This window comes from Trachymyrmex cornetzi, unplaced genomic scaffold, assembly GCF_001594075.2.
Source record: "Trachymyrmex cornetzi isolate Tcor2-1 unplaced genomic scaffold, Tcor1.1 scaffold15, whole genome shotgun sequence".
Classification (NCBI taxonomy): Eukaryota; Metazoa; Arthropoda; class Insecta; order Hymenoptera; family Formicidae; genus Trachymyrmex; species Trachymyrmex cornetzi.
Window position 1 is genome coordinate 651088 of NW_017296091.1, and position 26214 is coordinate 677301.

At 30.8% G+C, this 26214-nt stretch overlaps 1 protein-coding gene across 7 annotated transcripts in view; it reads right to left on the bottom strand.

Annotated features, from left to right (window-relative positions):
• LOC108758037 (serine/arginine repetitive matrix protein 1) overlaps nucleotides 1-26214 on the bottom strand; it is a 61668-nt gene that overhangs the window by 10647 nt on the left and 24807 nt on the right. For 3 of the 7 annotated variants that reach the window (XM_018502774.1, XM_018502769.1, XM_018502771.1), the window contains exons 3-13: nucleotides 20054-20156; nucleotides 16820-16879; nucleotides 6029-6165; nucleotides 5553-5829; nucleotides 4889-5009; nucleotides 4571-4691; nucleotides 3194-3291; nucleotides 1911-2046; nucleotides 1273-1348; nucleotides 854-1083; nucleotides 441-519 (exon numbers count right to left, since the gene is read on the bottom strand). In XM_018502774.1, coding sequence (XP_018358276.1) covers nucleotides 441-519; nucleotides 854-1083; nucleotides 1273-1348; nucleotides 1911-2046; nucleotides 3194-3291; nucleotides 4571-4691; nucleotides 4889-5009; nucleotides 5553-5829; nucleotides 6029-6165; nucleotides 16820-16879; nucleotides 20054-20156 — 1438 coding nt within the window. The remainder of the gene's footprint in view (nucleotides 1-440; nucleotides 520-853; nucleotides 1084-1272; nucleotides 1349-1910; nucleotides 2047-3193; nucleotides 3292-4570; nucleotides 4692-4888; nucleotides 5010-5552; nucleotides 5830-6028; nucleotides 6166-16819; nucleotides 16880-20053; nucleotides 20157-26214) is intronic. The other 4 variants (XM_018502776.1, XM_018502773.1, XM_018502772.1 and 1 more) reach the window with 3 other exon arrangements.

Consider the following 26214-nt stretch of genomic DNA (forward strand, 5'->3'; position numbering starts at 1 on the left):
AGAGAGAGAGAGAGAGAGAGAGAGAGAGAGTATGACGTTATTATTTCTAGACAATTTTAAAACAAAAGATTTTTTTATTACAATACATTTTAGCAAATAGAATAACAAAGAATGAACAAAGTAACAGCTATATAAATAAATCTCGCGAGCGGTGAGCATCTCTGGCGTACGAGTATAATTGTACAAGTATAATAATTATGTACGACGAACGTTTGACTTTCGAGGCCGACAAGAGCAGACAGCAGTCCAAAAGGTCATAATAATATAGATATATATGTAAATACTCTATCCAAATCCAGTTTATGCACGAAAATGCAAAGGGGACTCGACTGACAGATTACGAGCTCTAATCGATTCAGGAAACGATCCCCTTAGGACAACCGACTGAGAATACTTTCGATAACTAACGCAAAACGTAACTTTCAATTTACGTTACTTACTCGGTCGTGGATGTCTTTCGGGCTCGCCGCTCTTCTCCCTGTGCTCCTTATCCTTGTCTTTCATCTCTTTCTCTTTCTCCTTGACAAAAGAAAACAAATTTCTTGATACGTCCGTTCCGACTGATGCAATATCGAAATTTCCTCCATATTATTTCATAGATATCAATATGAATATATATATATATATATATATATATATATATATATATATGCACGAGTGTATGTATATAAAAGATATTTCTTCTAAAATATATATAATTAAAATTCATGTTTCTTCCCCTTTCAAAATGTCTTTAATACGTAAACACAATTAATTGGAATGTAATATGTTTTATACATATACAACAATAATTATGATGTGTTACAAATAATACCTTTTAATTCTAAGTGTTCTTTATAAATCAATAATATACCTTAGCATCCTTGGTAACAGACGGTGCACGAGGAGGCTGACGTTTAGGCGATCTGCGATCGGTGACGGTCGGTCCGAGGCTCTGCGAGCGTCCGGTTCTCGGACTATTTTTCGGACTGGACTTGGTTCGTGGTTGAATCTCGTCCCGATGCTCCTTAACATCATCACGTCGCCGTGGTATCACGGGCTCCAGTTTCTCTCTCGTTGGAGAGGGAAGCAGTGCACCGTCACCTTGAATGACATTTTTTCAGAACAATTTATAAAAACACGAGGAAAAAAGCAAAATATAATGTTTACATGCATATATAATTTATTCGTTTGTTGATATAAATATAGATTATCTTCGACAAGACAATAAAGATATACAATTATTATCTTGTTGTTATATTAATTAATTTTATTTATGTATGAACCACGTACCCACACCAGTTGTACGATCGAGATGGTGGCGAATCAAGAAATCCTTTCTTGCGCGAGCGATGGCTCGATCAGTATCCTACAGCAAAATTGTATTAGAAATATAATTAGGTGTATTGTGTTGTTTGTGAATTCACAAGTATATCCAATTATTGGCCTTTTTAATAATATTTACTTTTACAAATATTATACATATTTCTTTGTATCATATGCTACTGAAAATAATGGAATTTTCCTGAAGTTAAATTTATTTCATTCTGATCATAATACAAAATATAAAATAATTGAGCTATAGTTTCAGTAACTTTCCCAATTATTATCCTACATATGAATATATATCCTTCGTCAATTCAATGTCAAACAATAAACGATAAACAATATTGATTTATTTATATGACTATATTTTTCTTTAAAAAAAGACATTAAATTACAAAAGATAGCAGTTGCAAAATAATAGTCGAGAACAATAGTTTTAAGATCGTTCATAAATTAAAAAGAAAAAAATAATCCTTGAATCTCGTTTTAAAATAATGAAAAAATCAGTTGCATCGTCTCGATTCTCGACTTCAAGATACTTCAACAATGTTCAATAGAAATCAATTCTATGAAAGGATAAACTACTCGATAGGATATTTGCGTACTGCCTTAGTATCGTCTTGTATTATGCCGTGGATTGGTCTAGCTTGTACCGAGGACGGTCGACCCGCCGGTGGCATAGTAGTAATCGGTGCGACCTTCCTCGTGTTCTCCTTTTCTTTCTCCTCTTTGGTGACCGACCTGAACAATTGATCAAAAAGAGATTCTATGATGATCATATTAAGCCGGTTATCGATTCGTTCGAATCGATAAAGTGAACTAGCTAACTACGACGGAATCCGTGTGAAGGTGCGAGCACGCTCGAATTCTCACGAGTGCTCTTATTTATTTTGCGTGAATAACGCAAATCCGTGATAAACGACGTTTACGATCGCACAGTGGATACAACGTGTGTGGACGACGCATGTAATTCAAAGCCAGGTGTTTGGTGCATTTATGTCTATCGAATATAAGAATTTCGAGTGATTTAAATGCAATCCTATTAGAGATTCATCTATTTAATGACAACTATTTAATGACAACCTTCAAAATGGCAGATAGAATTAAGAGTGCAAGTTTCTTGAAACGATACACACGTGTGTTCAAAGTGCGTTCATGGTACAGTGTAGTTGAATTCACACACATATTTCTAAAAATGTTTCGCGTTATTTCAAATTGAATTTCTTGTTTATGATCTATTTCATATTTTTGAAAAAAAACCATGCAAAAGTAAAAAAAAATACGAATCCATAATAAACTTGATCGACAGAGTTCTTAGTAGTATTTTAAAATGCTTATCATTATTAAATTGACAGTTAATTTAATTTGAAATATTATTTCAGCTTCGGTTTATGATTGCTTTTCAAGTCTGACAGTAATCGACGCGCAGTTTATTTAGCTGAAAGATGTATATAATATTTATATAAAAATATGTACACCAATATTCAGCCTCAACCGTATTTAGCACTTTTTATTTACTTTTATTATTTACATTGCGGTCTAGTTTAACTTATTGTTTATCGACGAAATTTCCCAGTAGTTAAAATTCGAAAGCAGAAATTCTGCTGAACAAACGTACATTTAAAACGAATAATTAATACTAGATATTCTATGACAGCAATATTTTCTGGCAAGTTATTACGCGATAACCAACTATGCATTTCCACAAAACATTTCGTTGATAAATTGATGTGAAAGAATGTATCGCGAAGAATGAATCGTGATTGTTAAACAACTCCAACAAACCAACAAACGTTGTTACGTAACAACAGTAGTGAGAACAACAGTGACAACAACAGTAATAAAAACGAGTTTCTCGTTGGAAAATGATGGAGTATAGTGTACTGGCCTGGCAAGGGATAGGGCGTTGAGCGCGTGGTTACTGGAGACTCGTTTCCACAGCGAAGCTTCGTCCTCGGCTGCCAGACCGCAACCCCAGTCACGATGCTAACGCAAAGCAAAATGTATCAGCATCCATCCGTCTGTGTGTCTGTATTGTTATTTCCATGAACATCTAATCAAACTGAGTGACGCGCCGATATATTTTAAGAAAAGGGTAACACTAAAAACTGGTAACATTAAAAACGTCACATCGAGTCAATCAACATCAACTTTGATTAAGTCTTTCACCCTATCTTTAAACGAATTATCTTAAAATATTGTTTTCTTTAATCTTTAGTAAGATATTTTCATGAACATATATATTGAAATGAGATATTCAAAAGAATGATAGTTATTTACTTTTTTTCGATCTTAATATTTTATAATAAACATTATTTTTATCACAATTCATAATGTATACTACATTTCATAAGTTTTATAACAAAAGATTTATTAAATTCTTAAAAAAAAAATTGAAAATAAAATTTTAGCAAAATAAAAGTGAAACTATTGCCACGAGCTTAGTACTCTTTTTTTAACTATACATAAGAATTTTAATTCTGTTTCAAAAAGAACAGTCTTGTAACTTTATTTAATATAAAGCTTGACGGAATAACTTCGGAATCTTTTTCGACATAATCAAGCAAGTTGAACTTGCATCCAATATCTTTATTTAAAAAATTCATTTTTAAATTAGAATTTGCGTAATTAAAAATTCGGTTGTCATAGAATTCTACATAGTCGGCTTAATCAAAATTAATAAATCGATGACAATCAATGCTACATTAAGAAAACATACAAAACATGCTAGGAAGACACTAAAATACCTTGCTCAGACGATGAAATTTTGGGACTGCACTCTCGAAATCGCGGAAATCGGTTTAGGATTAATTTCGAAGGGGAGTTTTCATTAAAAAACCACATTAAATAAAACAACCGACTAAATAAATAATTAACTGAGCAGTTTCTATCAAATATCTTATGAGACGAGATATATATGATCGGAAATTATTTCAATTGTATTAAATATGTGTTGTTATTTAAAGCAGACACCTAATTTGGCAGACTTTCGATTGGACTTTCGTTGTTACAGATGACATCACAGAAGAAAGGAGTTAAAACAAAACATGCAATCTCGACGACTGTCATTCGCCGATACACAAACACTGACACATAAACTCGATGACCCTAACAATCAGATCAATCGAGCAAAACAAAGAGATCGAACGAAGGATTCATGTAAAGATGGACGAATACGACATGGGGAAAACTGGCTTGAAATAAGAATTCGAATAAGAATCCCGGTCCCCGATTTTAAAGCGACGAAACATCTCCCACGGATTACCTTGTACTCGTCAGCGAGTCGCCGGAGCTCGATCACTTCCGCCGTGGGAAATGGTCTCGCCTTTGATTTTTCCGGCACTTTATTGTCCGATATCCGCACGGTTCTACCTGACTTTTTACCCCTGCAAACAATCAATTTTACGTGTAATGATCACGTAATCGTCGCGTCGCGTTGTCGTCGCGTCTTCACACCGATCAAGATCGTCGTAGATGCCTTTTTTATTTTCTGTTTTTTTTTTTAATGTTTCCTCTTTCATGAGGATATCAAATCTTTTTACATGAAAAGCCGTACTAACATATCCGACTATAACAATCTGACCTGAAAGCTACTTTCAAATCCGACAGATCCTCTTCGCGTTCATCGCCCTCTGGTACCACACCGTCGATCATGTCCGTACCAATGCCACCCACCAATGGCTCCAGTTCCGATGCTTGGACCCCTGGGGAATATATAGAAATATGCTGAATACGCTTTTGTGTTTGTGTGTGTGTGTGTGTGTATGTAAATATAATATATAAATGTGCAATATAATGAGATTAGTTTCTTTTTATGAATATATTCGTTATATTCGAGTTATATTACATTATTACAACAAAATTCAATGACATAATGGTAAACAAGTGCAAATTTCTGATATTGAAGAAATAATACTAATTATCATAGCGCTCTCTCTCTCTCTCTCTCTCTCTCTCTCTCTCTCTCTCTCTCTCTCTCTCTCGCTTGCGCGCGCACGCGAATAGCGGCATATTGTAATTTGTAATCAGAAAACTTTATTCTACTCCACACCCATTACTCCGCCACTTTCTACGATTTAATGCTGGATTCTCTTTAACAAAAATATTGAATAGTAGAAAGAAAGACGAAAAGAAAGAGGCAATAATTTTTAAAAGTTACAAAAATGTGATATTTGACAAATTCAAGACTCGCAACGCAGGATTCGAATTAATCCTGAAAACAATTTGTCGTGGTATTCGATAAGTACCATCGCGCTTGTGATCAAAGTCGCCGGGTCGTTTCTTGTGTACCGGCGCGGGTCCAGAAGGCACCATGCCCTGTTTAAGCGCACCCATGCTGAGCGACTTCCTCGGTGGGCCCGTAGTACCTCCGGGAACCCCCGCAGCTGGAACCGGCGCCTGAGTTTCGCCATTTGTCAACTGCGGTCTTCTAGGCCAGGCGAACTGCAGCCGGTACTCGGTACTGATACGAGATATCGCCTTGCTAAGCTGACTTGGTGGCAGTGCCGACGTTGCTGTAACTTCCTATGATTTGAAGACCGATATTTCAAACTTAATTGACCTCTTCTCCTAGAATTTTCTTATTGCACGTGAAATCTTAGACATATAATTCACATATAAAGGTATTTATTTTATTTCGTACTCGTCAGATTGTACATACAGATGCTGTTATAAGTTGTAAAGAATTACAAAGAGTTATTAATATATTAACAACACTCCTTACCCGTACTTTATCAGCTACGACATTCGAGTCGATGGCGTCGATACCACCGCCATCCGCTGCCGTGATAAATTCGTGCGTCCTGTAAGCGAGCTCCGGACATTTCTTTCGCCTGGGCAATGGTGGTTCCAAGGTGGGCCCTGCAAAATTTACATAGTCTAAATCATAATCTCTTCCTTCTTTTCTAAAATTTAGAATGTTATTTCTTCATCAGATTTCTCGATTATATTTATTCAATTATCTAACTGTATTTAGAGCTAACATTTCCGACTATAATTTGATAAAAAATATCTTCTGTAAATTGTTTTAACAACATTTATTTAATCGGTTTTTCCTTTAAAAAAAAAGTAATAGAATCTTTTCAGATAATTAATAAAAAATTGATACTCCCGGGAATGAATCTACAAACTAATTACAATTTCCGATAGAGAGTTATTATTCACGCTTCTTTTAAATCCATCGTATCATTCCTCAAGTAATAATAATTTGTTAGTATACTTATACAAGTTTACAAGTTTGTACCGGTAACAGAAAATAATTTTCAATAATCGAGAAACCTTAAAGAAGTTTCAATCAACTTTCCAAGCATGATTGCATAAGCAAGATAAACACAGATGCCACTACATTAAAAAAATTCGCTGTAATAACAAAAATAAATATAACGAGAAATTGCGAGAGATCATTTTTGCGGCATTTTAATATTAAACGAAATAATCTCTAGAAAAACACTGGTGGAAAAAGAGAGCGGTTTTAAGCAACATGCAGGAAAATCTTGGGGAAGCAAGTGGAACACGACATCAAGCGATGATGATAAAAAATAGGGGTTGTACAATGAAGAAATTGAATATGTTCTTTGTGATAAAACTTTTGCATCGATTTTACGATTCCAATGACGATATAGGCGCGTTTGTTAATTTATCATTCTTGTGTGATTCATTCGAGCGCTTTGTTCACGTCTTGCACCCTCCGGTTTTCCTTCGTGCATAACAGCTTCTGCATAATAGCTTCTTAAAGGTGGAGGGGTGATTTAGTGACGAACAATGTAAGCAACTTATTTCATTCTTCTTGCCTCCCCTATTAGCTGCTTAATAATCGGTTCTATATAACCAAGATGATCAAATTTCTATAAGCCTTTCTAATTAACTGCTATTGGTATTTATTTGTTTACTTTCGCGTGACAAAGTTTTTATTATAGGACTCTCTTACAGAAAATTTAGCGTGATTAAAATTTGAATTAAAGATGTAACAAAATTTCGTTTAAATCTCATCTCTTAGTTTTATTGTCAACATAATACACGTACGATAACTAAATTAACTGGGATCTATGATTTTATTCTTTCAATTTTTATCGAGTTTATAAAGAATAATCGATAAAAATTGAAAGAATAAAATATAAATACCACGTGAAATCTATTGTCAGTACTTGGTATTTATATTTTTTAAATCAATATTTTTTATATAAAAAGAAATCTTATCTCTTACAAATTTTGTATAAAAATATTAAAATCTGTTTATTAATTTAAATTTGAAAAGATTTTTTAAGTTTCTTTTAATTTCTTGCTTAAAAACTGTAACGACCTCAACATCGTATATTAAAAGGCAAAATTAATCATTATCTTGGTTGATGTTGATAACATCAGAAACGTAAGCTCAAAATATGTGATAATAAGCTTTCATTGAAATTAATTTAAAATGGAAGAGAAATATAAAACTTGAAAAAAGAATAAATTTGCTTCATAAAAGTAAAAACTTGAAAAAAGCACATACATTTGCTTCATAGATCTCATAACGGCGACATAATGGCAAACATGACACTCTGCACACGTTTATTGCAGCATATATGTTATGTGTAAATAGTCATTTCGCTATTATTTGTATACGAGTCTCAGCAGCAAACACAACGGTATGAATCGCTCTGTATGTCGTTTCGTTATTATCTCTCCGAGTTATATTTTTTCCCAGTACAGACGGATAAACATTACAGCAGAAAAAAAAATCTTTCAAAAAAGAAAGAAGAACGTAAACAATATATTATGAACAAATAGCATTATTACTCATGCAATTAATTAACTCCAGTGATTAGCGATTCGTTGTGTCGAAGCAACATTTTGTGCGATTCATTTACTTGATGTAAGAATTAAGATTAGAAGTAAAGCATAACAATCGTATTAATTAAAGCATAAAAATCGCATAATTATTAAATAATATATTTACAGATGATATATTACCATAACGATGCTTGGATTATTTCACATCGTGTTTTGAACACTTCAAATACCTTTGAAACTATAAAATTTCATTCAAAATTTTAAATCTTTGGTTAAAAAACTTGTTTTTTATTTTTTACTATTTTAACAATATCGGCTTAAAAACATAAAAGTTGATTTTTAAGAGGTGTTTTAATCGTTTAATGTGCGTGCTTATAAAAACATCTGCCTTTTTAAAGACACTTATAGAAATATATTTTTTATTTTAAGACTCTTATTTAAGATGCGTGCAATCTTATTTAAGTTACTTGCGTATGTTTTTTTGACAGTAAAAGTAATATAAAAGTAAGGATAAATGATGGAAATGATTTTTTTTTTTTAATAAAAGAGGAATTGTCTCCAAGTTTGGTAAAGATATAGATACGTGTAAATAAAGTATTATCTATAACTTTTTTCTCGGATTATTGTAAGTGTTTCTAAAATTGTATGGTATATGTACGTGTATCGCATTGAATAGATATGTATAATGTATATATGTAATATTGCAAAGTAACTATACATTTTAATTATATCAGGTTTCAGTTTGCTTTTCAGTTAAGTATAGACTCAGTTAATCTCTAATTAACATAATTATTAAAGTGTCTGCATCTCTTCAAATAACGAAATTCTATTCTAAATATAGTTAATTTGGAATATACTTAATAATGAAAAATACTCGAGTATATTTTATACTCGTTTCTTGAAATTAGAGCTCAAGTAAAAAACTATAAAAAAAAATCTCTTTAGGATACTTCTATTTCGATACTAATGCAAATCATATACGAACACATTTTATTTAAAAGACGATCAAAAGACGAGGCAGCAGTTCGCATCAATTGTATTTTTTCGTATTTTTCTTCTGGAGTTTTTTCTTTCGTTTTATGTACGGACAATATCCTAATGCGTGATAAATATACCAAATATACAGTGATCTTTTCGAAAAACAGCGAAATATAGATCACGTGTAAGGAGTCACATAATAAGCGTGTGTCTCCCGGCATTGTGTATAAATCAAACCAGTCGCGTTTTATTTCCGTTTGCCGAGACACGTTCGCAAAGAATACGTTCTACGTTCAACTGTATTATTTTTATGGTTCAATGTCGATGGCAGCGAGGTACATGTATAGAATCGATGTAATATGCTGTACTCTGTATACGTCAGTAAGTAGGCGTAACCATTCAGTGCCGTTTTACCGACGTCTCTTACTCATAGTATGTCTTATTTACTGAACGGTTCAACGAACACGAACTAAATGAAGCAAAGAAAATATAATTATATGACTCGAATTTACTTCGATTTTAATCATTAAATATGATGAGTATAATATATTCTGTTAATTTAAACGTTCCGATAAAAAAATAGAAAGGTTTAAGAAAATATTTCATTGTGAGTACAGAAATCTTTAAATAAATATTTCAATCAAATATGACTCATCAATATTCAGATATAAATTAAATTTTCACCACAATAAGCTTCATTAAAAGTGATTGTAAAAACAGATTGTAATGCATTTCAGATCGATGCTATAGAGAGAAAAATTACTAAAAAAAGCATTCGATCAAATAATCAAAATCCGAATTAAATTCTTTTTATCGGTAAAATTTACTACATAGATTAAAAATCAAACAGGACGTAAGGATGCGGGCTATCCTTGCCGCAAAAATTCAAAAGTAATTGCTCTTTCACATATCTATACCCGCATTAAAAAGTAAAGCTAATTATCTTTTGATACTTTTTGTTAGAATTTCATTCTTACTAGCCGTTTAAATATGTATAAAAACGCCCAATTACAACATAATACTACGTCAGAATAACATCGATTTTGTGTCACAGCAAACCGTATCCGTATCCGAATTCGGTTATACGAAATATGGAAAATTCGAGCAACGCGCAATTGTGAATCTGAACCCCGTATTCGTTGATGCATCACGATTCAGCTTCGATCAGAATAATGTCGACGGCTGAGAGGATTTCCGTACCTATCAACAGCTGACGGTAAATGATAAGCCCGCAGTCTCAATAATGCTCCCTCTCTTTCCTTGATTCACCCGTAAATCAATTATATCGTCACGGCGGCGTTTGCGGTCCATCGAATCAATTAAATGATTTTCAAATTATTTTGGAATGTGTATAAGATGTTAAATTTTGCAATTTTGAATAAAAAAATTTTGCAAATTTAATAGTTTTTTTAACAAAGACCTGCATAAACTACATTAGTTCACTAAATATTCAATAATTATTACAAATGAAATCTTTCTGCTTGTAAACTGTACCAAGTAATGCATTATAATACATTAAAATATAATTATTTATGAAAGATATTATACACAAAATATTATAATGTGCAAAATATTTATAAAATATTTCGGATATCTATAAAAAAATTTTAGCTACATACATAATTACAAAAATTACTTTTCTAAAATTATAATATTAAATATATAAGCAACTAAATATTATATATAGTCTTGATATGCTGAATATCGAAATTCATTTCAAAATAAGCACTGTTACAAATATAGATTCTTTTACAATTTTTTACTGATGTCATATTTTATATTAATTATTTTTAAATATCCATTATTTGTCAAGATAAATTATATTTATTTTCACAGTAATGTACAAATACTTGATTAGAATGTCTAAAATTCTACTGAATTATAAAAGCAAAACGAAAACATCAAATATAATTGCCGGTGACTTCTAAAAGTAGTTCAGAGTATTATTAATTGTAATTGAATAGTTCGCAATCTTATAATTAACTGTTCGTACTGCTAAGAAAGTTAGAACTGAAAAAAGTGGAATGAAAAAATATTCGTTACAATTATCACTTATTCGACGCGAAATATATTGTAGGTATTATGACAGACGATTTAACAGTCGATAATTAATGCTAATGGATCCGGTTGACGTAATTTACTGTTATCACAATATACGCGGCATTTCAATTGGCTCTCTGAGCATATTGCAATTGATATGAATATGATCGCATGAATACAAGCATCCCTATTACCGAACTGCATGCTGATTATTATCTACTCGAATCGTGTTTTGCATTTCTTTTTATAATCAGACTACGGATTTTTTAACATGGTATATTAAAAAAAAATTAATAATTAAGCATTAAATCATTTTTATAACTATTCATAATATATATTTATTCATATGTTTTCCATGCAAAATATTCTTAATGTTATAAAAAAAATATTATCTAATCAAAATATCTTATTTATATAAATTCTTAATTATATAACTTATAATTATTTTTACAATGTAAAATATACGACAGTTTTTAAAATATATATGTATAGAGTACACAAATATATACAATGCAATATTTAAAAAATATTTTTAGAATATATTTTTTATAAAACATGATCTCATCATCCTATGTTTTCTACAAATATATCATTTGCCTAGAAAAATAAAACATGATCTCATCATCCTATGTTTTCTACAAATATATCATTTGCCTAGAAATTCACAATTTATTTACTTACAACTATTATATTTATTGAGTGCTATATAAATTAAATTTGCATTTCTTTAAAAATAATAAGTATTCAGATATGAAAGAAATTGAAGAGAGAAATTATTACTTTTATTTTCCTTCATATTATCCATCATCGTAGGCAACAAGTGCAAATGCGAAATGGATTAAATGGAAGATGTAGCTGTCGTACGCCATGTGTATGTGCGATAAAGTAAAAAAAAAACTATCATCAATATTGCCATAATTCTAAAGAAAATATAGGCATTTACGTATACATAATGTAAAAATTTAAGTTTTTTTATTCCAATATTTAAATAATATTCGAGTATTTTTTCAAATAATTTTTAATTTTTATAGAAGATTGTTTTCATAAAACAAAACAGAAAATTCAAAGAATGATATCGTTGAAAAACTAAATGACTTATAAAAGATTGTGACGAGAAAAATCCAGGTAACAAGGAATTTTGCATCTATCTTCAAAAATTCTAAATATGATAAATATAAACTTTTTTCTAGATATAATTTTCTTCTTTTAGCAGTGACAATTAATCGTCGCAGATCGATGAAGAGATCTATTCGATAAAGAGATGGAACATGCTTCAAAAAAATTCCAAAAAACAGGTGGCGTGATTTATTATTGCGATCTAATTGAATCATGCATTACGGAAAATAAGAACGGTTAAAGTTGTTCAATTATATAATTGAATCGATATCGCAATATTTTTCAATGTTTAAATTAATAATGAATTTTAATATACTTTATACTAATAGTTAGGATTTAGTTGTAAATCTTTTGGCCCGAGTTTAATTTTTACATCCTAATTACGATTCGCTACAGAGAAGCATGGATACGATGTGCAATGTTTTATCTGGGAAATAGCCGTATCATGAAAATGTTCGGACACGGACCAACTAATTTTTGATATACGTGTAAGCGAAACAGAATCGGTGATTAGTCAACTGTGTCCTCCCTTTAAAAATTACAGCAGATATATTTGGAAACGTTTTTATTTGTGCGCGTTGAATTTCCTCATTGGAGGTCAAAGTGTCAGCCAAGTATCAATTCCTGTTGGCGAAATATCAAAATGCGAGCATATAAGGAAGACAATAGCATCAGCACGAAAATCGAGCCAAAAATTGCAACTAAATTCTATCACTGCTATAACAAACATTAAATTGTTATCATTTCCAGTAATATGATACTATAGAGAATTATTATAAAACTTTGTTCTTATTATTGTAAAATATGTCATGATAATTGAAATGTCGCAATTATTTCAGAGTCGCTTTCAAGACTACAGTTATACTAGAAATTTCGACTTTTCATGGCAGCCCCATGGATTTTCCAAATAATCCAAATATAACTTCAATATTAAAATTAATCTGAGTAAATTTCCAGAATCTCGATCCTCGTTCTGTATTATTATTCCCTCCAATTCGTATACATGATTCAATTGCAACGATTAATCGCTACTACAATCGGCCTGAAGTCCAAGGGAAGTGTGTACCTACATATCTATAGGCAAGCTTTCGGTATATTTCGTGCAGATAAATAGAGAGAGCACTATGTAAGTTTCGCACGCGCGCTCTCGTATAAATATAGTATATATGTATATGTATGTGTGTGTGTGTATATGTGTATATCGTGCATCATATATGTGTGTGTATGTGTGTATAACGTGCACCATTCTATATTGGATAAGTCGACCAAAATACAGAGATATTTTGATGTAGATTGTGGAAGCGAGATAACCGATGATTTGTTACCGCGGTAAATTCCACATGAAGTTAATGCTTTCGATTAAAATGACGTCCATTCCGTGAAAAATCAAGGACATTGTTTGATTCACGTATTTTTGTGTTTTGTGCCAGATTTAGACTTATAATTATATTTAGAGAGTTATAATGTCTCTGATTATGAAAAGAAAGTATTCTTTTAGCTTAACATTTTGAAATCCTTGGGAAATATCTAGTGGCAAATAGTCGGCAGACTAAGAAAGAAGGAAACAGAATAAAAAATTGATGAATAAGATTTAATTAATAAAAGTTATCTAAGCTCACAAATACTTTTGATAATAATCTAAAAAAATTTTTTAATTTTCTTTTTTATCTCTTGTAGTTAGTTTTAGCTAGATAAATATTCTAGATGGTATTACTTATATGTATTGCTAGAAAATATAGCTAGAAAAATAGCGGTAATATATTATACAATGATAATATATTATAACTTCATTAAAGCTCATGACTAATCGGCCATTAAACTCAATTTTTACTAAAGTAACACTGTGAATTTTAATTTGTAGAAATGGATTAAAAGTAATAAATAAATATTGTTAACGATTTAAGTAAGTCTTATTGCTAAATAAAATCTTGCATCTCGAGTTGTTTCCTCGAATTCTGAACTATCGAAATATTTACGTTCTACAGAAATATCTTGTCAGAAAGTTTTGTTAGAAAAGATAGTAAAATTTCACACACTACATATGTTTACATTATGTTTATATGTGTATTTATTAAAAAATGTGTTTGAGTCACCATTAATCTTATAAATGACTGTGTTAGTCGATTCGCGAAAGGCAATATTTGATATGGAAATGAAGTTGAGAGTACTACATTTAACGCCATGACAGTAATTGATATGTGAATATACTCTGTGGAACAGAATACGAGATATAATAAAAAATATCGTTATCTTAAATTTTGATGCATATAAATATCAATGCAAAAATAAATTTTAGCAACACTGAATTGCAGCGCGAAGAAAGGATTTAGCTTCATGAGTAGAAAATAAAAGTACTATTGAAGAGTTTAGATATTTGTTCATATTATGCATATATAAATGATATATGATATATTACATATATATGCTTTACTTTTTCAGTAATAATATTATTACAATCACGTTTGTACGTATCATGATATATATGTATACGCCTTGCATTCCATTATTTTACGAACATTATTCTGATTAACCGCAATTCTCGCCGGAATGTTAATAAGTTTGGTATACTTATAGGCATGCTTCACGCGATTTTCGTGCAGGCAAATGGAAGTTTATCATGATGAATGATTCACAAAGATTGTCCAAGTAAGATATGCAAAAGTGAAATATTTTACATTGTTCATGCCTTAAATGTCAGCGGTTGTTCGTCAATTAATTTTATGAGGCATTTAAAAGATCAAAACTTTATCTGATAAACAGGATTCGTTGATAAAATCTATAGAGGCGAAATGTGGAAATATACATTTTTATTTATCACAAATAAATTAAAATCAAATTTATAAAACAAATTCATGCAAATAATTAAGCTTTTCGTTCCCGGTTCAGGCGACATGAAAAGTTCGATCAATCGATAATGATTGCGATTTCATAATGATGTAGTCATCAATGATTATTTTCAAACTGAAATATGTAATAATTATTATATTATGTAAAAGTCAAAGCGCGATATTAGAAAAGCATCGCGTTAGGATAATGCGAGCTTGAAAAGGAAAAAGAATAAAAACGGTTAAAAAAAAATGTAATTTTTTGCGGCGCTAGTTTATCAATAATTTACCTATCTATCAACAGTAAATCGTTTGAAAAGTCCTATCGGTTTTGCATAAACTCGTTAAAACTTTTTTACAGGATTGAAAGGAGCTTAATGTTTTTTGAGTCCTCAAATATTTGAACTTTTTATTCTAGGAGCGTTCAAATATCTAAATTGTGATATCTAAAGAGACTATGAATAAACCGAGAGAACTTCCACAAAAACTTGATGTTACCAATTAACTGTTCTCACTGTTCACAATATCTCTCTCCAAGAACAAAAATTCTATAAATAATTATACGTTTGCGATTATGTCTAATATCCCATTTAAAATATACAGAAAATATGTAATACATATAAATAATTATGCAAAGTATTATAAATACATATTTTTATAATACATGTACAAAGTCTCGGGTAATAAGTGGAACCGTTCTTGTAAGAAGGTGCAACTAGTTAAGCTGAATGGAAAAGTCCTGTACCGTTTAGAAAATAAACTATTTCAGAATAATTAATGAGAAAATAAACTAATAAAGATCTGTGAGCGTACATTTGCGCGACAGCAGTAAATGTAAGCACACGACTATGTGCAAGTTGGCGTGTGCGTATGTTCATATGCTCATTAAATTTTGAAACGGACAAAGTCAATTTGACCTATATTTACAATTTAAGAATTAATTATCGTTGGAAAGTAACTATCAAATATTGTAGATTAATCGTTAAATAAACAATAATATTTATAATTGGTAAATACGCAATCGTATAAAACGTCATAAGGATATTTCTATCGGGACGCATGATTAGTTACATACATCCTATTTTCTTCCTTGACAATTATATTTTTAATTATTAAATATTTAAAAAACGTCTATAATAACCGAGCGTCAAATAAATGCTAATAGTTATGATTATACATATATATATATATATAATTTGGAAATTCAAATTTTATAAAAAAAAACAAGCAATCTTCACACAAATGTCTTTTTTCCATGTTATTAATACAGTTTTGCATGATTATCGAGAATGGATTAATAAACATCCTACTAATGATAAATGGCAACTGGATTTTCAGTAAAGGAAGGGAGGCCAACTTCACAGAACTGCGCGCTTACATTCGTCGCTGAATTGCGCGGATGTACCTTCATCCGCAAATTTCCATTTAATTAATTTCTCATTAATTATTGTAAAAATCCGTAAAACGGTATATATAGTAAAACGGTACAGAACATTTTCTATTTAGCAGTTTAATTCGCTACCTGTTTACAGAAAATGTTACATTCATTACCAGAAACTCTGTATATATACAAAACATAAAATTTAATAAATTTATACTTCGAGATAAATATTACGTTTAATGAAATTGACATTTAGCTACAAGCCTCTTTGTTAGCCAGCAAATTAATAGCAGATACAATAGCATCTGGGCAAGGAGAAGGGTAGGGGGAGTTTCTCCGGAGAGTGAGCGAAAACAAATCGAAATAAAACCTGGGCATTTGCGTAGCTCCGAGTCGTTCGTCTTACCTTCGCTGTTCTCATCCTCTGTTGACTTGGCCGATTGTAGCTTCGCGCTTGGTTGCTTCGCTGCAATCAAAATTCGCAGCTGGCACCGCGTTCTCTCTTTTGTTTTTCTCTTACTTTTCTTCCCCCCCCCCCCCCCCCCCTCTCCCTTCAATACTCATTTTTTGCTGGATCGATTGACTTTCCGTCATAATCGATCGCATAACCCTTCTTCATCTCAAGGCCGGTAGAAAAATTCCAAAACTATTGCGTGCTTATCCATGTATGTGCAACTATTGAAATTCATCGAGATTTTTTCCCCCGAATGTCAAATTCTACTTTTGACTGTATCACGAGACATCGATAACGAATTGAAGTAAAAGCGACGATTCATACTTTTTTTTATATGAAACAAAAAGAGGGCTAGACCATTATTTCCGTTGAAATTTCTTCAAGAGTCGACATGTATGATACTTTTCTAAATCTCCAGCGGTATCATGAATATATGAATATATGATGGCATATCATAATAAATATCTAAATATAATAATATTTTCCATATGACACTCACAGAGAAATTTTTACAACTAAGATTTACACATGTACTATCGTTCGTAATCGTGCGATGTAATTAAATTTGATCATGAATCCGCGTTCATATTTGTTTGATAATATGAAAACTAAACAATCATGATACTACTGGCGATACTACGGATGAATTAAATCTATCGATTCGCGTGAAAAAAAGAAGAAACGAAAGATCGCTTGCGAATAAAGATCACACGGATAGGGAGAACGGAGTTCAATCGTCCACAATGCATGTTGATTTATTTCATTTTTCAAGAGAGACCGGGGAATGAACGCCGTTGACGAGATGAGAAAGTCAATGGCGTGGAATTTATTGCGGCCAAATTGCCTTACGCGAAACGAGGTCGCGAAAGATCGCGCGAGATCGTGAACGATTAAATTCGAGCGACGACTAGCTGAGAAATCGACGATCGGTGGAAATCGAGGTGGAAATGGATTTTAACACGGTAATAATATTCGCAGTTATTGATTCTTTATCAGAAATTCTATTATCTACCTTTCTTTGATCTACTTTTTAGATATTTTATATTTTATGAATTATATATTCTTTGTATGTTATTAACAATTTAAAAATTGCTATAGTAATAACAATAATGAAGTGAACTGAGGTAAACAAAAAAGCTACAAGTAACGTTTGTCTTTCCGATTCAATGTAAATTTAAATGAACATGGAGACCTCGAGTTGAATTAGCCGTCTGTTTAATATGAAGCAAAATTTTGATCTCTATATCAACCATTATCGTTGAAAGGAGCTTTGTATTCTCAAAGATTCTCGAGATTTCTTGAATTCCAAACAAGAATTAGAGGAAATTCGTTACATTCATTAAATTCGTAGTCGTATGCTTCAAATATTTAAAATTAAATAACTAAATATTGTAAATATATTATTAAATGTATCAATTGTAAACGATTAAATACAGGTTATGCATTTTACGTCTATCATTATATTATAGAAATATATAAAAAAATATTATATAATAAAATATTTTAGAACTTAAATTTTTATGCGAATAACGTAGCTATCTGCAAGTACAATTTTGAATAAGGCCAAGAACCGCATTTTCGCGTTTAATCGCGCGTTACCGAGATACTCGATCGAGTGGAAACGAGGGGGATTCACCGATTCGATCGACAGCTGACGTCTGCTCTCGAAAAATGAGCCGGGAACGAATTTACGTTACCGGCAGGTAAAAATGCATATCTACTTTGACTTATAAGCGTTCACACAGAAACATCGGTAATAGGACAAAGTGAGAATAACATCGAGAGAACAGGTATATGACAATATGTATCGTAATGCGCTGCTCTAAAAATATATCATGACATACACAATATCGAAATATAAATAGGATCATCCCGCAATTCGCGATTTGAATGACAGATTCTTGACGAATATAAAGTCGATTTTCTCGTAACAATAATTTTTAAAAGATATCTATTTAATACGTAACATTTCGATTTCCAATACATGTTTTTATAAACTAAATTTCAAATTGGAATTTTATTAACGTAAAGCTCATTTGAAATTAACTGAAGGATGGATCTCAAGAGTTCTATGATCTCTTGAAACTTATAATTAATTTGCAACGAATCTTATAACTGAATAATTTTAGGGCACCTCGGCACCTCAATATTTTCTTTAAAAAAAGTAACTCCAAATTTATCTAGAAATTTATTTAAATAAACTGCCATTAAAATCGTGAATTATATAGGGCGCTCTCTATATATATGCGTGTATATATCTATAAATATGTTACACAAAAAATAATGCATTGTATATATCGTAATAAAATCGCGATAACAATGTGTATGAAGTGAATGGGATGTGGAGAGCGAGTGCGTTAATAATACACTGAGAAAAAATAGTTGCTGTTTCAAAAAAATATTAGTTGATTCAACTAAATGTAGCGATCACGGACTGTTAAGCAGATATTTGTTAATTCAACTAAATATTTGTTAATTCACAACACACACAAACAAATAACATGTTTTAAATTACAAGGTCTTGTTAATCTAAATATATAAATATTTGAACTAAATAATCATTACGAACTAAACGCATTTAGTCAAGTTAACAACTTTTTTTTCTCAGTGTAGTAATACGAATAAACAAAATCATTAAAGACACTCTTAAGATACGGAGAAAAAAAGTAAAAAGTTCTCTCCGCGAGTAGGTGGTCGCTCTCGAGAGCGCGGCATAAATATTTTCTTTGCTCAATTAAATAATGAAGTATTTTCATTAAAATTAAGAATAACTCACGTATGTCTGTGTAGAACAGAGTCGATAAATGCGAAATAAATCAATTTACGCTCGAGTGACGTGAAAATTCTCTAATCGTATCAAGCCTAAACAATATGAGTGTAAATCCCCCGATTGAAGATTCCTTCCTTAATTTTGAAAAATATATCTCATATACTTATCAATTTATCAACGCAATTTTTTTCTTTTGGAAAAGTATCCTTCGAACATAATCACTCGTAATAAATTTTAGAACTTCACATAAGAGAAAATTCACTGCTTATTTTGCGTGTGAAATATCACGTCACATCATAGCACGCGTATTGGTAAACTTTTTGTTTTCTGCCGGCAAATAAGCTATTTTATTCCGTTTAATGTTCGCTAAATATAACAGAAGTAAAAATACTATTCTGTTTAATTATCGTACTTACTCGACGGTGGCGGCTGCGGCGCGCGTCGCACAACTGTATGCTCCTGATGCGGTCCTGTGTACTCGTGCCATGTGTACGTGCTCCTGTATTCCGAATGAAGCTGCTGTAACATTAACACACCATTTGCTCTTAAAAGTCGCGATAAAAACACTCTATGACTGTTTTATAAATGTAGATATATTGAGTAATATAAAAAACTAACGTCTGCCTAGCTGCCCCCCCCAAAAAACTTAACCAAATCTTAATGAAAAAATTATGGAACAATGTGCTATTTATATTCGCAAAAAAAATTTTTGCGTTCATTCCGTTTAATTAAAAAAAAATTGTGTGGGGCTGAGTAGGCAGTCAGTCAGCCTGGGGGGCTTATTAAATTATTCCATAATTTTTTCATTAAGATTTGGTTAAGTGGGGAGGGGGACAGCTAGGCAGACGTAAAAAACTATTGTACGTTAATTTCATAATATCACGAATTTAATATATCGTTCTAATTGATGTAAGTTTCTAAAATAGTTTCTAAAATATTACATTGTTTTTTGTTTGATATAACGACATATTCACAAAATGTCCACAGAAATAAATCGAAGCTATTATAGAAGGCTTTAGAATTTTAATTAAAAAACAATATTATTATAGAATAATTTAATTTAATAATTGCTAAATTGATAATATTTTTGAAGCTCTTTCAGGAATATTTTTTTTCAGAGGGTTTACGGGTTATCGTAATATCGTGATTGCGCTAATTGCTAAATTTATTAATTATAATATATTTTAATTTATTTAATAACTTTAATCACTTAATAAAAAATGTAATAAATTAAAAATTTTTTTCCATTATTAGTTACTTATGAAATTACATTAATTACGAAATTATAATAATCATACAAATTTTATTCTACATTTTTACTTATTTTTTCATAAGGAATCTGGTTTTTTCTTCAATTATATTACTAGTTCGGAGACAACATATTTTTAGCATGGCCGTCATTCAGTGTATCAATTAAAATATATTGCAAGGTTTCGGTAGATAAACGGATCGATGGTTAAGGCTTCCCTAATCTATTCGAGAAAATACCGAGTTCGTTATATATTTCACGTTAAATGTAATTATTTTTATCCAAAGTATTAATAAATGGTGATAAAATATAATTGAATCCATTAAATTCCCATAAAAAAACATTAACTATAATACAATTAATAAATACAATTAAAACTTCCTCAAAGCTATTTATTTCTTATACTCGTTTTTTTCATGTATACTTGCACTAACTCCCTTCTCTTGAAGAATTTATTTTTTAATATTTAATTATTTCCAATAATTTTCATTCGTTTTCATACAGATAACAGAATTTAATTTTTTAAGTAAGTAAAAAACTAACATTCTGATGAGTGCTTGATAATGTAAAACAAATATAGACTTTCAAACAATAAACAGTATACGTTCTACCGTGAATCGCGCACAAACGACTATTGATTCTTCGACGTTTATTTATTAATGGCAATGTGGGACAACGTTAACCTTTATCGTAGATCGCCGCGCCCAGGCACTTCACATATTTCTTGTTTCTTTTCTTTTTTTAAAATCATAAAAAATAGAAAACTACGGAAGAAATCCGATACACTATTATTGGTTCGATCACTTAATTTTATAACATAGGCCAAAATGAAAGTACACAGTATAATAATAAACCATTCAAAAATTATCTTTTCAAAAAAAAATAAAAAAGGCGCCAAGTCATACATTAATTGCGAATATAATATATATAATGTACATTGTTACATATACATATTTACAACGTTGTAAGAGCATTTTCTTATACAAAAATAAATTTAAAAACATTTAATTTTAAGCAACAATATTAACATGAGAAAATAATATCACACATACACATAACTACACGAAATTTTCACGCAACCTTTTCTCTTGTACTAAAACTCCTAAACTCATTTCTAAAAGCATAGTATTGTTCTTTCATGTAATCCCTATCTCGAATTAAGCTTGTTTTATACGTATAAAGTATAAAACTTTTATATAAAAGCAAATATAATTACGAATCAACACTAGAAATCAATAATAAAACTGTAATTTTCAAATTTTTATTCAAATTTTCAAATTTTTATAGTTTTTCATATAAAATCGTTTAGTCCGAACTGCGAGTTATTGTTTATACTTTAATTTCATAAAAGACTTTTTTAATCTGCAGATATAATACATTTACGAAAAAATGGTATAAAAATGTTTCCGTTTGATCGTTAAAAATTTTCAAAGTTGTGTCAACGAAAATAAAATTTCACTATGTATATATAATTCATTGTATCTACTATATCATTCACTACATAATTCTTTCATTATTTACTTCGATATTAAAAAATATTATATCCAATGAAATATACGCAGTTCTCTAATATAATTGTGAAAACAAGTTCTTAGAAAAATATATAATATTCTGGAACAGATATTTCCATAAAAAATTCTTGAAAACAATCATATGTTTTATTGGATACACAACCAAAAAAATTAAGTAATAAGACAAAAAGTAAAAGATATCAAAAGGTATACAAAGATTTATAAAACGATATTTATCATAAAAAACATGATGCTATTAGAATAGTAGTTGATATCATAATAGTTAATATAATATATAATTATGGTTTATATATTTGGGATTTAGCAGCACACTGGAATGTATAAATTTTACATCCCTGTGCTTCGAAATTGTAGTTCTGTTAGGAGTTCTAGATTATTTAGAACAAAAGGAAGAGTTCCAGGTAGTTTTAGAAAAAGTTTCGTTCAATGTAACACACACAGCGGAGTATATACAATAAAACTTGTTAGATAAAGAAAAACGAAATGGTTGACTGTTAAAGTGATCCATAATTTTACCAAAACAATTAAGAGAGAGAATAATTTAGGACTACTGTACTTGATTATTATACTTAGTTTGGAATGTTTTTGTTTGAATAAGTTAATATTTTATTAATATATTATTTACAAGGCGATTTCCAATTATTGGATTGATATGGAACCATTAATTATGTGCTATAATCTCACAAATTGATTGAATGCAATTAATAATTTTGAACAATCATTAATCGATATCATCAACAGATGGACCACAAAAACTTCTTTGCGAAAATTCATGCATATCATTTACGAGCATACGAGACTTGATCGTTAACGTATTTTTACGTCAAACTTATAGAAAGACGTCGCATGGACGGTTATGACAAACGTTCCTCAAACATATTTTTTTATAAATTTGGATTGTGCATTATATCTTTGTTCATATTGTATAGAAAGTAAAAAGAAAAACATTTCTTATGTGTGCAACCGGAGCTATCAATTGAGTCCATTATAAACTTAATCGTTCTAGTTATTATTGAGATTCAATAATCATACTTCGGTTCAGTTATAAGTAACTACGCATAAATACTGTCTATTATCTTTCCGCTACCGCGCGTATACAACTGTTTTTTTATTGATATCACGAGTGGAGTAATGAAAGCACATGTGAAAATAAAATAAAAATTCATAATGATACAATTCTATCGAGTAGTCCGCAGCGTGTTCAAAAATTATGATACGCGTCGATTAAATGGAAAACCGTTGATCGGAAAGGAAAGGTGGTACGATTCACATAAACAAATTCTGACACGAACTCAAGACAATAAGACAATAAGCGCACAAAGTTCTTGCGACATTGCACGGCTTCTCGCAACACGTCGATTCCGTCCATTGAAATCATTAACAGGGCTCGCAAGTGATCGCGGTATAACGATGAGAAGTTAAATGGAAAAGCGAAACGCAAATAGATATGCCTAAAACCATCTGTAAAACTTTTAGATTTCTATTTTAATTGTGTTTGGAATAGGAATATAAAATTATGAATGGAAATATGAATGAAATACTATATACGAAGAGAAGATTAGATAATAGATAAATATGATACAAATTTCCTAGTTGTAAAAAAAATTGCACATAATTTTATGTCATTTGATATTTGTTTTATTATGATATTTATTTTATAATATTTTGTCATATATGCTTTATTATTCCGTGATATCAACTTTTATTTTATGTTTCTGTTTAATATTTGATCTTAAATTTTCCTTAATAAAAAAATCGAAGTCAAGCTGAAAAAATCGAACAAGCTGTTTTTAGTGATCATCTGTAAGAAGATGGCGATTAATATAATCGCACCTTTTTTAAATTTAGTTTTTAAGCATTTTCCTTTAAAATAACGAAATTCACTTAAAATTTCAGTTCGAATTTCAGTTACAAAGTTATATAAAGTTAGAAAGAGAAATGCGATAAGCAACTTCCCTCGGCATTTTCGCTAAAAGTTGTTTTCAGATCGAAGAAGCTATAGCCGAAACACGATCTGAAGATTTTGAGATACTCTATACACACAGAACAGCTTTGCAGGAATTCTCTGGACTTCTAATTCGGGTAGGATAGATGAGTAGAGAGCAGACAAGCGAGAGAACAGCTGTCATCGAGAACGATCTTCGTTAAAACTTCCCGACAGTTCTCTCTCGCATCGCATGAGCCGTAATGTGTGTATGTGTTTTCTATTTACTCCTATCACCTATGTATTTCCCTCGTGATGTAGCCAGACAATTTATACGATGCTGCAACCGATCTCTTTCCATTATACGTATATGCCACAATAAAGTATATAGCAATTCTAGAAACAATGACTAATACCTCCTAATGATTAATACCGAACTAGGTATTTAATATTTTAGCCGGCACGCGAGGAGCTCCATTTCATTGACCTTAACAGTTATATTTATTACTACAATTTCGGTAAATGTTCTTAATTTACGGTCGCAAATAAACAAGCGCGGAGCAAACTGATGTGTAATTTAAGTTGTCAATAAATAAATAAGTAAGCAAAGCTGATTTCATCGAATGTCACTGAAGTTGATGAATTGTGGCTCATTATGAATAATAGAATGGGTAGGTCAACGCCCATTATTTATTCACGTATTTAGGAATTTTCCCCTGGATCTATTTATGTATATTTTTTTCTTTTCTCTATCGGTTTTCCTGTTCTGCCAAGTTATACCACAAGTAACTCTCGATCGATTGTACTTCGATGGAACAAGAAAATCTGATTTCTCGGGCGAATGCACACCAATCAGACATCAACATCAGTGATCATCGACATGTGACCTAATCCCGTCCTTCTCCCTTCTCTCGTTATATATTCTATCATCTTGTACCATTACCTTTCGGGGACACTTATCGTTGACAACGAATGTATAATAGATAAATTAAAATCGTTATAATCCTACACAACAGCGACATACAAAATATTCTCCAGTGGCAAAAAATATATTATTTCGAATTTCGAATTTTATTCTAAACCAGCTTCACGTCACTAGTATGTACATATTAAGAAAAATTACGGTATATTAATATGTTAATGCGTACTATAATATTATTAATTACTATATTAAGATTTAAAATTATGCATTATATATATCATTGTAATAATTTTTAATGTATACACTCGCGATATGTTTATTGTGTTTCCCTTATAAGTTAAAAACTGTACGAGTGATAGACCTTTAACGCGGCATGCCTTCGCATATAATTATTATTTTTCAAATAGTCGCGATGGACAAATTATCTTATCTCAAAGAATTCAAATTCTTTTTTATTTATATTCGGAAAAATTTGATTATTTTATTTTGGATATTGTACTATATTGTCGCAGATGTTCGTAGTTTAAAATAATTAATATGGTCTAAAGGCTTAGGACGCTCGCACGGAATGCAAGAGATCCGAGTTCGACTCCCAGCCGAGGCAATTTTTTCGCAATAAGTTTATTACAGTTTTTTAAGATTAAATTTGGGAAATTTGGGGGGATTATTAAAATGTTCGTAGTTTGAAATAATTAATATGGTCTAAAGGCTTAGGACGCTCGCACGGAATGCAAGAGATCCGGGTTCGACTCCCAGCCGAGGCAATTTTTTCGCAATAAGTTTATTACAGTTTTTAAAGATTAAATTTGGGAAATTTGGGGGGATTATTAATATTTCAGATTGATTGCGTTGAAAGTCCGACAACCATATCGGCACGCAATTATAATTTCTGAAATGAATTCATTTAATATATGAATATATATATAATATAGTTCAACATCTTAATATTC